Here is a 16,933-nt window from a genome sequence, read left to right as displayed (position 1 = left end):
GTATCTGTGGAAGGCATGCATGTAAACTAGAAGGAGGCTTACATTTAATATTTTGCCAGGATGTGTAGCTAAGCTTTTATGACAGCGTTTGAGTCAATTTATATATAGAATGTTTTTCAACACAGCTAAGCCAAACCGCTTCACAAACTGCATCACTTCAATATCCTTTGAAAACACAGCCGTTTCCTCAAGTGTGTGCAGCCACTGCGGGAGCTGAAGTTGTTTATTTCTTTGAGATTAAAGTTGGCTGCCATCTGTTCCAACACTTAACTCGAGAAGTTGTGCAGCCAACGTGACTCAGTGCTGCCTTACCTTCACCATTCCTTCCTAGTTCCCAGCATTACCACTTGAAGGGGAACGTGCTTCTCCTTTGGGCTGTGAATTAAAAGTGAGGGAGTTGGGTTAGGCGCGGGATGGCTCTGAGTTCCAGCCATGGCTCAGTGAGGAGAGCTCCAACTTCAGGGGTGGAAAGGTGGTACTCCAGCTGCTGATGAGACTTCTATGTCTGATCTTTGCCTTTCCAATGGAGCATCCTGCCAAGTGTTGGTTGTCTGTGAGTTAAAATTTAAAAAAAAGTCCTTAACCTGGAAAAGCACAAGGGGAAATCTGTACCCCACCCCATCGTAATGTCAAGGTGGAACTGCTGGTGGTGTGGGACAGCTTCTTGCTTGGGTGTACCTGTACTTTGTCATTGGGTGTAGAAAGAAACTAGGATTATTGAGTTATAGAAACACAAACGTTTGTTCAACAAGGTCCAGAGTTTATGGACACGCAGTGCATGCAACAATCCTGCAGATTAACCTTCGCTCAGATGTGCAGCTCCTTGGGTGCAGCTCCAAAGCTCCTTTGGTGCCCAAAATGCTGCTCTCAGGCAGTGGTGTTTCGCTGGCTGCTGGCTGTTGTGCACATCACCTGAGTTTTGTCAGTAGTTCGCAGTCTGCAGCCTTTGTTTGCATTTTACAATGTTCTGCATTTACAAGTGCAGTGCGCCTTACATATTTTTTCTTATTCGCTGGTGATCACAGAAAGAAGTAAAGTGAGCCAATATATTCATATGAAAATGTTTTGCTAAACCTTTCCCTGACCTGTGAGGTTTTGTTTGTTTGCCTAGATCTGTTGGAGAAATCTCGTGTTGTTAAGCAGCCAAGAGGTGAAAGAAACTTCCATATTTTCTATCAGATCCTGTCTGGTGCATCGGAAGACTTCCTCTGTAAGTGTGACACTTGTGCCTGTTCCAGAAACAGTTCCTTAATGGACCATTCCCCGCGTGTCTTGTTTTCTGGGAAATGCAGCATGCTTTCATTTGTCAAATTATTGTTGTCATGTTATTAGCAGTAGCAGTAGCAATACCTGCAGTAAATGTATAGTTTGATGTTTTCCAGACACCTCAGTCAGAATGGAAGACATTTGCAATTCTAGACAATTTGCATTCTAGACAAAGAAAGCAGCCTGTTCTTAACCAAACCTCTTGTAATTGAAAGATCCCTAAAGAAAACAATGTTTTAAATAAAAATCATTCTTGACAATACTGACTCCGGGGGACAAAAGAGCTGCTAACAAGCATGCTGTTACAATGGTGTTATTGCTTGATTTATTAGGCAAACTCAAGCTGGAGCGAGACTTCAGCAGATACAACTACCTGGGCCTGGACTCTGCCAGAGTGAATGGAGTGGATGATGCTGCAAACTTCAGAACAGTTCGGGTAAGGAATAACAGGGGCTGGGTGTAAACCCCAAAGTACTCAACAGAAGTGCAGAGTTGTTACGCCTGCAGTTTGACCGTTTGCTCTGGGCAGTGCTGGCAGGGTCATCTTTGAGTCGTTTGAGGGTTGTCGTAGAAACGTGGTTTCTAAAAGGTACTGTCCTTTTGAGCAACGGTATGCTCTTGAGAAGACAGCAATTATCTCTTTATTTGATTATCTATAGTTTGGTTGGATTATAAACTTAAGTGGCTAAAAAAATACTGCTTTTAAAAATCCATGAACTGTTCTCAGCAGTCTGATATGGATCCTAGAAGTGGGCTAGACTAATATGTCAGCTCAATTACCAAATCCTCTGTAACCCTTTATGCTACGAATGTACTTATCTATAAAACGTTTCTAATTTCTGCTAATGCTTCTGCAAGTATGATCCTTTTGAATGTAGTTTCCTTTCTCTTGTAATGTTATCTGCTTCCTTTTCAGAACGCCATGCAGATTGTTGGTTTCATGGATCATGAAACACAGTCTGTTTTTGAAGTGGTGGCAGCAGTTCTGAAATTGGGAAACATTGAGTTTAAGCCCGAATCTCGTGTCAACGGCTTAGATGAAAGTAAAATCAAAGATAAAAATGGTAAGATGAAATTAGCGATGGGAAGAAAAGCACTGATTGTCTGAAGTTCATTGTGGATTTTGTAATTTCTGTAGGTGTACAGTATTGTAGAATCATCGAATTGTTAAGGTTGGAAAAGACCACTAAGATATTTAGTGCAACCATCAGCTCATCACCACTGTGTGCACTAACCATGTCCCTCAGTGCTGCATCTCCATGTTTCTTGTACGCCTCCAGGGTCAGTGACACTACCACTTCCCTGGGCAGCCCGTGCCAGTGCCTCACCATTCCTTCTGAGAAGAACTTCTTCCTAATATCCAAACTGAACCTCCCACGGCCCGGCTTAAGGCTGTTACCTCTCGTCCTATCACTGATTGCTTCCAAAACTCACCTGCAGGCAAACATGACTCGAATTTTGTGCAATTTCAATCGCTCCGTGTTTGAAATTCTAAAAATGACTTTTTTTTCCCCTTCATTAATGATTTCTTCTGAAATGTGGAGTGGCACTTTGCATTTCTGTGAGTGCTTGGTTATTCTGCAGCAAAGGCTTTTTGTTTTGTTCTGTTTTGTTTTTGCAGTAGGGTGTTTCTTCTATAGCTTCCTTTGGTGATCCGATGTCATGTTTGTGCAGTTGATACATTTTGGAGGTTGAGCGATTTTCATTTCAAAGCTTTTCATCAAGAAGAGTAGCCTGTGACAAATGGCAGAAAAGTTTCTTTGCAGAAATATCCAAACAGAAAGTGCTTTCAAAGCTCATAACTCACTGGATCCCGCTTCCTCGTGCTGTGCATTTTTTAAAAACTGTGCTTGGGGGAGGAGGAGGAGGGAGTGTGGATGGGAAACATTGCAGTTGAGGAAAACCTGTTTTGGGAAAACACTGAGCTATTTTAAAGCTAATCATTTGGGGGAATAAAAACAGCGCTATGAAAGGATTCATTATACTTACACCCTGCTTTTTCACCTTAGAGCTGAAGGAAATCTGCGAGCTTACAGGTATAGACCAGTCAGTGTTGGAGAGAGCTTTCAGCTTCCGGACAGTTGAAGCCAAGCAAGAAAAAGTTTCAACAACGCTGAATGTGGCCCAGGTACAAAGAGGTCCTGATTTTAACAGAAATAATTGTTTTAAATGGCCATTTATGTTACCTGAATCCATGACTGCCCAAGTAAGAGCCCCAACTAATAGGCTGTATTGTATAATCACTAGCATAAACGTGTTCTGATTCAGCAGTTCAGATGGGCTGGATGTGTTGTTTCTGTGTGTTAATTACTTCAGAAAGATGGAAAATGTTGTGGAGGATGAAAAACTGAAGCAGTTCTGCACAGAGCACATGTTGAAAGTATTGTGGTGAAGCACTCTGTTTTTATTTAGAGCATCTGGAGTAATCTAAGGGATCGTGTACCCCAGGCAGCCGAAAAACTTTTGCTGCCAGTGTGAATTTATCTTTCTGCAATACTGCAAAGCCAGTCTGATTGCCACCTGTGTCTCATCAGCCCAGGCCAGCAGGAATGCAATTTCACAGACTGCAGTTGCTTGAGTCCTTTGCTTAGGATCAGAATGGGGAATGCAACTTTTGCCTGTGCCAGTAGGGTGGAAGGATGCTGCTGAAAACTCCTGGCAGCCCACTCTGGCTCAGGAGCCTGCTCTGGCAGAGGCACCACTGCCCGAGTCACACGCACTCTGTTCAAAACTTGTGTCAAGCCCTGCATTTAAAATGTTGTTGTTTTTTTTTTCTTTAGGCATATTATGCTCGCGATGCTCTGGCTAAGAATTTATACAGCCGCCTCTTTTCTTGGCTTGTTACCAGGATCAACGAGAGCATTAAGGTATTGCTGTTTTATGCCCGTAAGAAAATCAGTAGAACGGAATCGAATTAAAGCGGATGTGAAAACTGTTTGCCAATTTCATTTTACCTGGTTGTATGGTCTTAAGGTACAGGGGAATGTTTGTGTCACAGCTCCAGACATTGCTGTCTGCTCTGTTGTAAGCTCATGAAAAAACTCACCTGAAGTGTATTTTGAGAAGCAACATATAGCATTTTTTGTTTACACAACCTGACGGCCTGCTTACGAGATACACTAGTTTTCCTGAGTCCACCATATGAAATGTACAGAAGAGTAACATATTGATTGCTTTGTATTTTTTAAAGGCACAAACAAAAGTGAGAAAGAAGGTGATGGGAGTGCTGGACATCTATGGCTTTGAAATTTTTGAGGTAAGACCTTTATAATAATAAATGTTTAACATGAGAGCTGTTATTAAACCAAATAGTTTTTGAATGTGTAATGGGAATACACGTAATTTGAATCAAGTGTGTCATATTTAGCCAAAAAAACGCTTTAAAATAGAGAGATGTCTTTGCATGTCTGGCAACCAGACCAGAAACTCATGAAAGCCAAACTTGTGTTTTCACACAATAGGTAAATAAATATTTATAGTAACAAAATAAAAGCATTTTGTTTGTTGTGACATACATTCTGAGCATGAGAGAAGCCTGGCAGTTCTGCCCTGAGGTGTTTTGTGGATGCCTTTGAACAAATTTTGCTCCTTTAAAAAAAAAAAACAACAAACCAAAACCTGCACTTTTTTTTTTCTCTGTCAAAATTGAATGAAGAGTAATATTCCATTTCATCTTGCTTCTCCTACATAAATATTCTGTACTGATTTTTAGCTCATGACCTGTGGCTCTCTGCTGTTTGTTTATGATAGTATTTTTGGCCTGCTGATATTCTGAAACAAAAACAATCAACGAGGAATTATTAATTGGGTTAAGGAGTCTTCATAAATCTTACTCTGCCCGTTTATTTTGAGAGATTTAAGCCTTGGTTGGAAAGAACTATTGAAACTGGGAACTGTTGAGGAGAAAGATCAGCAGAAAACTTTCAGCCCTTGCCCGCTTCTCTACATCTCTCTTGAAAATCCAGCAAGCTCCTTTAAACAGTGTAGAAGATGGGAACAATTTAGAGAAGAGTAATTAAATACGGGTGGGTGGTGTAAGCTTAATTTCAGAAGCCTAACATCAAAGTGTGTGCAAATCAAAATGCCTCTATGGGGAGGAAAAACAAAGGTGATACTTGATTCAAGGGTTTAGTCAGCGAGGTTTGTACTGTTTGTGTTAAACATGAGAGAATATTTTGAAAACACACTGCCAGCAGTCATGTGGCTGAATGCAGGCCTTGCTGCAAGATCTCTGGTGCTGGTCCTTGGTGTACTCTTAGCAAGCTGGAGAGTGCAGTGGTAGTGCTGGTAGCTTGGGGCAGGACCCCTGCTTGCATCTGTTTTTGTTCTGTTTGGTTTGAGGATAGGCATGTAGGGGAGGTAGATGCTAGAAGCTTGCACTATTGCACAAGCCAACTAAATAATGGTGTTTGAGGGACAGCACTGCAGAAACAGGCTAAATTAATCTTGTTGCTCCTATGCCACTTTCTTTTTTGTAGTTCAGCTTCTCAGGAGGTCATAAGTAAGTCATTTTCCAGGAGAAAAAAGAGGAAAACAAGGCTTTTCTCTTTTACCTTAAAAGTTAGCCTTGGCAATTCAGACAAAAAGTGTCGCAATAACATAGGAAAGTTTTTGTTCATACTTTAAATGATGAGAATGGGTTCTACTGGAGGAGATGGGAAAGGCAATTCTGAAATATACAAGATGGGAACGTTCTGCTCATGAACTAAGGACTGGTGGGAGTGCTACTCAAGCAGTTTGGTCCGGCATCACATAAATAAATGGAATTCTTTCTGCACATTGAAAATGGGATTCAGACAGTATGTCAGAAACATTATGCCATGTTTTATCGTTGAGATGCCTGAAGGAGAAACTCATTATTTTAGGTTTCTGGAGTTATTACAGTCACAGAGTACAACTATCAGTATCGGGACTGTGTGGCAGTGCTGTAATTCAAAGGATAAGTGATGGGAAAACAAACCATCAGAAAATCTTGCATCAGCTGTATTTCTAGTACTACCAGTTTGGACATTCCTGTGTTTCCAAACAGGTTAATTTTATAATCAGAAACTGCTGACTTATTCTCAACTGAATCAAAAGCAAAGATACTCTTTCAAAGTAAAAGAAAAGTCATTTTCTATGCAGCTGTTGTTGCAGCTAAGATGATGCAATGTCATAATCCTTACATTGAGCAAAATAAGTCAGTAATGAGCACTGCATAAACAAAGTGTAGTTGCTCTTGCGGTCACTTGAATGACTGCACGTGTATTAATGTCATTGTAGAAAGAAAATGTCAGGCAAATACTTCTACACTGAGCCTTATAACAAATGCTCAAGTCTCACAAAAATTATTAAACATTTTCAGAAAACATATGGAAACAAACAGTGATTGTTGAGGATTCAAGTAACCACTTCACAGAAGAAATATAGCGTTAAAATTAACTATATTGAACCCACCATTAAATGCATGAGATTTAAATGCTGGACAAACAAACCAGCACCTTGAGGGAAAATCAATAATAGCTTGAGATCTATTTCGTAAGAAGTGTAGAGGAATTTCAAGTTTTTTTGCTGTGTGGTGCATTTGTAAACATGACTGCTGAGTGTTCAGATGGCTAGCTGAAGTGTAGCTGGTGGCGGTGACTTTATATGTCTGCTTATAAATGGCTCATAACCACAAACTGAAAAAAGTCTGTGGGTTTTAAACTTGTAAGTTGTTTGATATGCTGAAGATAAAAAGGCTTGCTTTAGATATGATTTTATTCAGCAAGCAGCTAGGCTTATCATTATTGTCTGTTTTTTGACCTGTAACTCCATAAAGGAGCATAAAGGCACCTAAGAGACTCACAGTCTGAGACATATTTTCTCCCTCTCTGTCCTAATTCACGATCACAACTAGGAAGAAACAGAATTGGAGTGAGGACAAAAATCATAGCAGGGTTAAGAAGAGTTTTTCATATGCTAAATGTTTTCAGATGAAGATTAATGCCACTGCAGTAAGTAGCAAGATGCCTGCTTACTGACTTTTTCTTTATTTTACATTTTGCCCTTATTATAGTTACCCATTAGGATCACTAGAGACTAAACTAATGATATTCTAGTTTGCTGTTTTGCCATGAAGCTCTTGCTTAAGTTACTGGAATGCCTTATAGAGTGATCTGCTTTTGCTGCAGAAACATGAATTTGTTACAGTCTTTTTCAGTAAGGCCTAAACCATCCTTATTTCTGATCAGGACGATTCCTTAGATCATCTAATAATTCCTGCAATAAGATGAGTGAAAAAAAAAAAAAAACCAACCAACACCAAAACCAAGCATCCTACACTTCACCTAGTGATAATGACTGCAGTCTTGTTTGTTATAAGCAACTGTGGCTCTGAGGGACGTGGCTCAATAGGCACAGTGGGGATGGGTGATGGTTGGACTAGATGATCTTAATGGTCTTTTCCAACCTTTATGATTTTATGATTGTCTAATTTAAATGATATAAAAATGGCATTTCTTTCAGCTGCTTTTGAAAGCTGACCGTACTTGCTGTCCGCTGTTTTTTCTGCATTTAACTTAAGCTGAGGTTTACCTACAGAGTAACTGGAAGGCTCTTGAAGCCAAGCAAAGGCAAGATAATGAATGCTGTGACGATAGTGCTGGCTTCTACTCTGTGGGCTTTGGACACGGTTGGTATTTTTGTCAATCACAAGAAACTTTTTTCAGACAAACCTGAAAGCTATCCAAGAGCACAGATTTAAGAACTCAGCTGTCCAAAAATTCAGATTAGGCAATTTAAATCTATTGATAATCCTCAGCCTCTGTGGGTCTGGCAGATTTGAGCAGCAAGCTTAGCTAAATGATTGCAAAATAGGTGCTGCAAAGCTGTGTTTATTCTTCATTTTTGCCATGCCCTTTGTGGTAAGCCATTTGCTGGGTTGAGTGTTTGGAGAGCTGAATGCTGGAATGTTGGCATCTCTGTGCAAAGGGTCTGTGGGCAGGTTTTTAGGGAGTAGAGTCAGTGTGAAAAGGCAGGCTGCAGGGCTGGGGGTGGTTGTGTGATGCTGCAGGAGCTTGGGCGTTGTGTCAGAGCTTGGCCATAAGGGCTGTCGAACTGTCAGTCCACATTTTGTAGCAACCACACATGTCCCAAGCCTGCAGCCTGGGCTGGGGTTTGGTTGGGGTGGGGATTACAGCCTCCTACAGGGTCGGTCGCGACTCCTCCTGCATGGATTGAATACTTAATTTGAAATTGAGGTGATATCCTGTACACTTGTTCAGTAGATGAAGGCTAGAGTATGTAAAACTGAATGTTGTGGAGCAAGTGAGAATATGTCATCCTGCCTGGCTTTTGGAGATAAAGATGTCTGTGCTAGTTGGCTTAAAGGCTTTACTCCAAACTTTCAGGCACTGCTATGTAGCTGGTCCTCCAGCTGAAGCTAATGATTTGGAGCGCAGCTTTATGAAGGTGCCAAACGAGGCTTATTCTTGAGATGTGCCAGAAAGTGCTGTGCTTAGCCCTGCTTCCAGCTGGGTGAGAAGGGGGGCAGGAGTACATGCTGAGAAGTGTAAGGGAGGGCTTCATGTGGCCCTCAGGGATCCTCTGAGCATTGGTCTGGGGCAGTGCAAAGTGCCTCATCTGACTGCTGGGTAAGTGTTGTTGGCACAACAAAGCCGGGTTGAGGGGTGGAGCAGGTCCAACTTGTTTTGATCCATGTCACAGAGAACGTGTGAAGACATAGCATACACCAAATTCTGCATAAAAATCAATGGTAAGTAGAATTATCTCCAATAAAAAAAAAATCAAACAAGCCTCCCAGCAGCAAAAGCAGGTCCATTTCTTAGTCTGTGGCACACTATGATTGTGCTTCTATTTATTTAATAGGATATTAATGTTCAAAAGACCACTAAGATCAACTAGTCTTCCCATGCCTGTGACTGCTCTACACCTTGTCCCTTAGTGCCACATCTACCCTTTTCTTGAACACCTCCAGGGATGATGACTCCACCGTCTCCTTGGGCAGTCTGTTCCAAACCTTACCATGCTTTATGAGAAGATTTTCCTAATACCCAACTTGAACCTCCCCTGGTGCAGCTTAAGGCCATTCTCTCATCTTAGTGCTGTTACCTGGGAGAAGGGGCCGACCCCCACCTCACCGCAGCCTCCCTTCAGCACATAGCAGAGAGCGATGAGGTCTTCCCCTGAGCTTCCCTTTCACCAGACTCAACTGTCTCCGTTCCCTCAGCTGCTCCCCATCAGACTGGTGCTCCAGACCTTTCACAGCTTTGTTGTCCGTCTCTGGATGCTTTCCAGGGCCTCCTTGTCTTTCTTGTATTGAGGATCCCAACACTGAACACAGTACTGGAGGTGCAGCCTCACCAGTGCTGAGTACCGAGGGATGATCCCTTGTGCACAGTTAGCTTGTTTTTTGTCTGTAAAAGTCCCACATGGTGATGTAAAGAAGCCTGGTCACCTTGCTTGGACAGCTGCATGTGTACTGATGTCTTTATAGAGGAAATGTCTTTAGAAACACGAATACCATTTCATTATATTAGCATATTTGCAGTTGTGATAATTATCTTCTTTAGAGGGAGGCAACCAATAAAGGAAAAGAGTAAACATTGCAAAGATATTTCTGAGATTTTTGAGGCGTGAAAAAAGTGGGAAGGTATTTCCGCTTCTACCATAAGGCCGCACAACAGCTTGGCTCAGTTCCTTTGCCTGCTGGTGTCCTGCTTATTAAATGAAAGGGCAGTTGCTGAGCTTGGGGACATTGCTGCTGGCCTGCTGTTTTTCCCTAAGGAGGATTTTACTGGAGAAGCACCAAATAACTAGAAAGAAGACTTAGTAGAGAGAAAAGCACATGGACAAAACGGGCTTATTGGGGTCTTATGTTATCTTCAGTTTTCTAGGCTCTGGGGACCCTTTATCCACATCTTACTCAACTCTATCTCAGCTGCAGATATCTGTTGTCCTGCTGCTTTAATAATCTCCACAACATAATTTCTTCCAGGCACTATACCTTGCACTGAAAGAAAAAAATGGACTTTTTAATCTAGAATTGATCAACTGCGTCTGCTGGCAAATGTGGAATAGGGAGCTTTGCAGAGTGACCCTTGGGTGAATTCCTGGGTGCTGTGGGGACCTTAAAATACAGTTACAGCAATCATTTCCTTGCATACTATCGTGTTCTGAAACTGAAGTTAGTCGCCATTTAGTTAGTCACTTTCTACCTTAAGTATTTAGAGAGGCTTATTTTGTGAAATGCAGATTTATAAAGCAAATCCCATTGGCTGTTTGCTTTCAACAGAGGAAATATTTGAAATGCTGATGCAAACATACACAAGCGCTCTGCTTGAGGCTATGGAAATGACAAAACACGACCAGGATGAAATGCTGTGGCCCTAGTGCTTGCTGGTTTGATGGGTAGCGCAGTGTTCTGCCACGTCTCTAGCACTTGCAGTCTTCTGCTCTGCAAGGGAAAAGTCTGTGGTTTTGATGACTTGTCATTCCCTTGTATGTTGGCTGCAAAGAGAACGGCAATATTAAGACTCAGAAACATGCTTTTGCAGCTTTGTGTGAATGTTCTGGACTACAGAGTGGTCAGACTTACATGGTCCCCTAATGTGACCTCATCTTGCTGTTGCTGGAGGCAGAAGGCTGAGGCAGGTGGACCACAGACTGACCTAATAGGTCACATCTTTATGTCCTCTTTGTGTGACAAATGCAAACACTTTTTCTTACATGACTTTTGTGTGTGTGTGTGTGTGTGCGCGCGCCATTAGCACTATGGTAGCCTAGCAGAGGAGTTTGAGTTGTTCATAAGCACTTGTCCCCAGACTGTCACAGCACTTCTTCAGTAGGGGATTGATGGCATGTTCTCATTAACCTTAATTTTTTTTCAAACAACTTTTAACTGGGTCACACATAGCACATTGTTTTATAAGATAAAGTGTCTCTGTTCTCATTTTCTTTCTGTGCACGGTACCCATTTTGCTAGTTTTCATTTCCCAACATTTATATTTCTTAGTTTCATGTCATTTACATGCCTCTGTGGTCATACATAGAAATTTCTATCCCCAGATACCACAGGAGGATGTAAATGAAATTTGCTGGCTGGTTTCACCGTTCATTTCACCACTCATATCACTGAAGCAAGCACACAGATGTTTTTTCATTGCATTTGCCATGTGGCTGTTGTATAAGGAGCCCCAGTGGTAGCACATGGTCTGAACTACCTAGGCTCACCCACCTGTGGCAGAGGGAGCTCAGGAGCTTCTGATGCCCAAGGGGTGCATTGGTTGAAAGCTACTTTCTGTGGCTGTGTGTGTTATACCAGAAGCATCTTTTTCTTTCTTTCCCCCCAGTATTGATCTAAAGTTTTACTTAATGTCATCGTTCCTGCTGATTTCAGCAGACAGTCTCAAAAATTCAAATGTTTGGGTTTTGGTGCAAACAGTGCTTTTCCTTTAAATACCATGTATTGTTTTTGTGGGGTTTTTTTTTCCATTTTATGTGTTGTTTGTGTAAGGCATCTGAAGAGCTGCTACTGAACACCTTCTGGTCAGCATGGATGTAGGCTGCCAGTACACATCTTTTGGGATTGGCTCTCAGTGAGAACTGGTGGGGTGAAAGATTAAGAAGGAAGAGGAAAAGTTGAGAAACATCCTGCAGATGGATGATACTGGTGATATTGGTGATGTAGCTGAGTCTGTGCACTGTGATGAACGTAATCTTGATTTATGGAAAACAGTGGAGAGGATCCAAGAAAATAGGATGCTCACAGTCAGACTTCATTAGGTAGGGAACCTATTCCTACTTACTAATGAATAAAGAATAAAATGGGGAGCAAGGTGCCATTATTGGTGAGGTGAAAAGCATGCTGAAGCAGGTTTGATTTGTCGGTGCATTTTTTAGTTGTCTGAATTTATTGTTGCACCCATTAAAAGGTTGATGGAGTGAACTGTGGGTGGTTGCTTGATCTTTATCTTCTTCAGGTGACATTTTGTTACCCAGCACCTTTAATTTTAGTTGAGAGATTGAGTGTTTTTTTCTTCCTGAAAGGTTATGTTTTGTATTTTACAGTGGCTTCAGAGGGATGCTATGAAATGCTGCTATAAAAAAGCAGCGATTGAAGTGATGCTTGCAGCATTAAAGCAGTGAAATTACAGCCTGGAAAAGAAACTCTTCAGTATTTGGGAAGTGCTAGCCTAATTATTTTTTTCCTGAAATTTTTTTAGGGTATTGAAATTTACTGTTTGTGAAGGCTCTTTCTATCACTTGAGGAGGATGTTCAGCACAAGGAGTGAATAGAGTCTTAGGTCACAGAGCCCTCCCAGTCTGTTTCTCCTGGCTGGATTTTTGGTGTGCTGTCCCTGGTGCCAATAATGCCTTCTCATCTTCTAAAAATAAAGGAAGTTCTTTAGACCTCTTCCTATCTTTACCACATTAATCAAGAAGCCATCATTAGAATAGTGATGGACAGTTCTTTACCATTTGCATGCACCAGCATATGGTTTGTGAAGCCCTTATGCAATCAAAATCTATAGCTCTACAATAAGAGGGAATACATTCACAGAATCTCCATCTTTTTATTCACATTTGCCCAGAAGCAAACACTAAAAGCAGTTCTTCACAATGCTTCTTAAAATCCGTGGAAGGAAATGCCTCTTTCTGAACAGCAGTTAGCTTACAAAACGTCTCTCGGTTTATTCAGTTAAGTGTTTTCAGAACTTCAGTAATTCCAAACATTTTCCCTCATTTTGTGCTTAAATAACTGCTAGTTTTGTGTCGCACACAAAAGCCAAAATCACGACTGATCTTCAGTGCCTGTTTTCCTGGAATAGCAATTCTCGGTGGCTTGGCAATGTCAGATAGAATTTCCTAGCTTATAGTAAGTGATTTCCGAAGAGCTCTGTGGATTTTGGTTTGCCTTTCTGTGACAGGCCATAAATATCACAGATACACAGCAAATCAGGAAAGCACCTAGCAATTACTTTAATATATTGTTAATGACCTTGCAGTGAGGTGCTTTAGCTGGATTTGCAGTCTGCTTTCTATCCTCTTCTGAGGACTACGTGTAACATGTGAAATATAAGCCCTGCTGTCCTTGAAATCAGAATAATGTGTGCTTTTGGGGTAACAGTTCTTCTGAATCAGTGGTGTGTACCTGGCAGGAAGAGGGGGGTGCTCAACCCTTCCTCTTGCCAAGGTGATCTGTCAGTTGGGGGTCTTTTCATGTCAGACTAAGTATATCTAAAGCAAAGGCCTTATCTGCATGTGTCACGTAAGTTTTGGCTCATTCTTCAAGTGTTCTCTCCCACCTCCCCCATTCCCCCTTCCTTTTACCGAGGTTTATTTATCAGAGGCTGTATTTGTGGCTTTGTGAGTCAAAAGGTCTGCTCTTATTTAGAGATGTGACAGTGCAGAAGTGCTGCTCTGTGTTACGTGCTGATGCGCCTTGATCCCTTGATTTACTTTGGAGTCTTTGGACTGAATATAAACATATGCATCTACACAAACATCATATATACCACCTATGTAGCACTTCATGTTTTCAGTTACATGGAAATATGATTAAGAAAAACCAGGCTGTTTTGCTATTTTACTTGTACAGCAAATAAATGCTAATAGATATTTTTTGCTCTGTGTTTCTTTGGAAGTGATTTAAGTATTGACTGCAGTTTATGTAATTTCTTTTTTCAACAGAATGCAGTAAGTACAACTTGTTTGCAGTGCTGGTTTTGATGCATGCCAAATTTTGACTTTATCATCTAGAGCTGTGCAAATTTGCAATCTCTGACTGATAATTGCAATTGATGGGGGGGGGGGGGGGGGGGGGGCAGAATTTAATGTGGCTGAGAATTTGGGGTGATCAGCTGTGATTTTGCTTTACCTAAAACTAAAATGATAGAAGTAATCTGTGCTACCTAAATATTTTCTAATCTGCTTGTGTGTTTTTAATCTTGTTTTAGTGACCAGATCCTTAATTAAAGGTTTTAAATGATTGCAGTTGCCTGTAGTCATAAAAAAAAAAGTATTGTAACTTGAGCTTTACAGATAATGTACAGCAGACTTCTTTCATATTCTAAAAACGCATAGTGGTTTATTATGCAAAATTTCAAGCTTCCTAAATAACCAGAGGGCTCTTGATGAATAGCAATTCAAATAAAGAAAGGAGGGGTAACCCAACCACAAAGCCCAGAAGGGACCAGGAATAGATACCCAAAATAGCTGCTGATTGCAATTATTTCTGCAGACACATGTAGGGAATTCTTACAATATTAATGACTCCTGTAAGCACTGGAGGAAAAAAGAAAAAAAAAAAACCACCAAAAAAACAACCAAGGAGGCTGATGCTCCCTTTTCCTTTGGAAATGATCCTCAAAATGGGCACCTGGCCTCCCAGCTGTGCTCATTTAACATCATGGAGATGTGGCGAACCCCAGCTTTATCCTGCAGGCCCTGGGAATGTTTGGTTGAACCTGAGGGCCCTACCTAGGGTACTTGAGAGTCACTGTTTCCAGTCCTGCCATCTGTTCTCCTGGAAGTGTTTTGCAGCGGTGTCTCGCCTTTGCCACCACCTTTTCCTGGGGCTCTTGTTCCCCATTTCCTTCTGCAAAGGGTTACATACGTGCTTTTCCCCAAGCCGGTTTTGTAGGAGTCAGCCTTTTGAAGGTTTTTTTTGTTTGATAAAGCCCAAATTCCCATCGTTTTAGGGGGCGGTTTGTCAAGAGATTGGTTGACAGGGAAGAGGTGAAGTTGACCTCTGAAGGCTATCAGATCTTAGCAGCGTGCTCCTCAGTCTGCAGTGAAGTAGGATACTTTGTTTGATGCTGGCTGATCCTGGTTGGAAAAGAGCCAATGCCATTTTACTTACCGGGCCTGCAGGAGACCGTGTGTAATGTATGGGGACAGATTAACACAGCAGAGCTGCTTGTTCCCTGGCACTGTAGTTGTCCTTATGACTCGTCCCAAGGAAGTAGTACAGAGGCATCACCAATAGAGACCTACAAAGCCAGTGATTTCTTCTAGTGGAGGAAGAAAGACTGAGGGAAGGATTTGGTCTAAGTTTTCCAAACTAATTTCATTCTCAGTAGAATACTGCAAAACTAGGAGTGAATAGAGCAGCTTGCTGACGTGCAGCTGCCGCAGGAACTTACTACAATTCAACACCAGTGTGTTCACTCTGCACCTGTGTCATCTGACAGGACAACAGCTTTGAGCAATTCATTATCAACTACTGTAATGAGAAGCTGCAGCAGATCTTCATTGAACTCACCCTCAAAGAAGAGCAGGAGGAATACATTCGAGAGGTAACATTTAAACCATCTCTCATTATCCTCTCCTCTCCCATCATCTCCATTCAGCCACACTGATGCATGCTTGAACCTCTTTTCAGGGGAGTGGCTTTTTATATGATACTATTTTGCTGTAGTGACGTTTCTGAAAATGGAATAAAGTTCCTTCTTCGTGCTCTTGAGGATAACACGAAGCTTTGACATGCCTTTTTTTTTTGTTTTTTTTGCATTCAGTGTGAAAACTTGTGAAGCATACTCACTGCAATTTGCTTTTTCAGTGATATTTTGAGCACTCTGAAAAATTTAAATTGTAAGATGTCACTGCAGGATGCAAGTTAAGAAATTTTTTTTTCCCAGTCCTTTACCTGTGTTATCTCCACGTGTGTTAACATCTCATCCTGGAAATGTTGTTGCTGATGTTTGTAAAATAATTTGTAAAATTTTAAAAAAAAATTTGGATATTAGGAATATCTGAACAACTCCCAGAATCTGGATTTTTTCCAGATGGTCTCATCTAAATTTAGCCTTTTTTCCTTCTCCCATTAAAAAAAACAAACAACAACAACAAAACCCCTCAGAGCTTAGAATGTTGATCTCAGATGCTTGCCCTGAGATGGGCTTCTTCCCTTCTAAGCAGTGAGAGTGAGCAGAGAGCAGTGCTGAGCCGGGGCTGGGCAGGAGAGAGCTGGCCCTGCTCCAGGGGAGTGCATGGGAAGTTGACACCGATGGGGGAAAGGAATGGAGAATGGCTTTGGCTGCTGCTCAAGGGCAGCCGTTTTGCGCAGATAATGTTAGCGGGAGACGACCGCGTTTCTTTCTTAATAAATAAGATGTTGGTAAGCATATGGAACTGAATTCAAAAATAGTTAGCTGGAAAATAATTTAAGTTGCCTAGGGGAAATGCTCCATCCGTTGTTTTCTTGTTCAGACTTTTTTTTTTTCCCCTATAGGGAATTGAGTGGACACATATTGAGTATTTCAACAATGCTATAATTTGTGACCTAATAGAAAATGTAAGTTATTTACAATAATCTTTTTGAATGATTTTTATGCATGTATGAATTTAACCATAACATCTGTATGCATCCTCACTGTACTTTGCTTTGATAAATAAAATTTAACCATAGCATCTGTATGCATCCTCGCTCTACTTTGATAAAACAAGCCCTTGTTTGTATTAATAATCTTATTTTGAATGGTAAACATTCGTTTTATTATTTTTTTTTTCCAAAGTTTAGATGTTTTTCTGTGTCACAAATGGTCAGCAGAACCTACGTGAGAGAAATAAAAAGCAAAACTTAAATGTTTACACTTAGCAGCAGTGTTTTCATTGAAAGATATCACATGCTGTATTGTAAATAATAGCTTTTTTTTTTTTTCCTGTGGAAACCAGAGATCTCCAT

General features: G+C 41.1%; 1 protein-coding gene across 4 annotated transcripts in view; it reads left to right on the top strand.

Moving 5' to 3' along the window:
* The window catches only part of MYO1B (myosin IB), a gene marked incomplete at both ends in the record, with an annotated part of 79,361 nt that overhangs the window by 39,275 nt on the left and 23,153 nt on the right, over positions 1-16,933 (top strand). For all 4 annotated transcript variants that reach the window (XM_079539156.1, XM_079539155.1, XM_079539154.1 and 1 more), the window contains 8 exons: positions 1,112-1,210; positions 1,599-1,702; positions 2,183-2,330; positions 3,276-3,394; positions 4,047-4,133; positions 4,457-4,522; positions 15,441-15,545; positions 16,481-16,543. In XM_079539156.1, coding sequence (XP_079395282.1) covers positions 1,112-1,210; positions 1,599-1,702; positions 2,183-2,330; positions 3,276-3,394; positions 4,047-4,133; positions 4,457-4,522; positions 15,441-15,545; positions 16,481-16,543 — 791 coding nt within the window. The remainder of the gene's footprint in view (positions 1-1,111; positions 1,211-1,598; positions 1,703-2,182; positions 2,331-3,275; positions 3,395-4,046; positions 4,134-4,456; positions 4,523-15,440; positions 15,546-16,480; positions 16,544-16,933) is intronic.

The sequence above is a fragment of the Tetrao urogallus genome (assembly GCF_951394365.1).
Source record: "Tetrao urogallus genome assembly, chromosome: 8".
NCBI classification, from domain to species: domain Eukaryota; kingdom Metazoa; phylum Chordata; class Aves; order Galliformes; family Phasianidae; genus Tetrao; species Tetrao urogallus.
The sequence above is the reverse complement of the archived record's forward strand: the minus strand, read 5'-3'. Positions and strand labels throughout refer to the sequence as shown.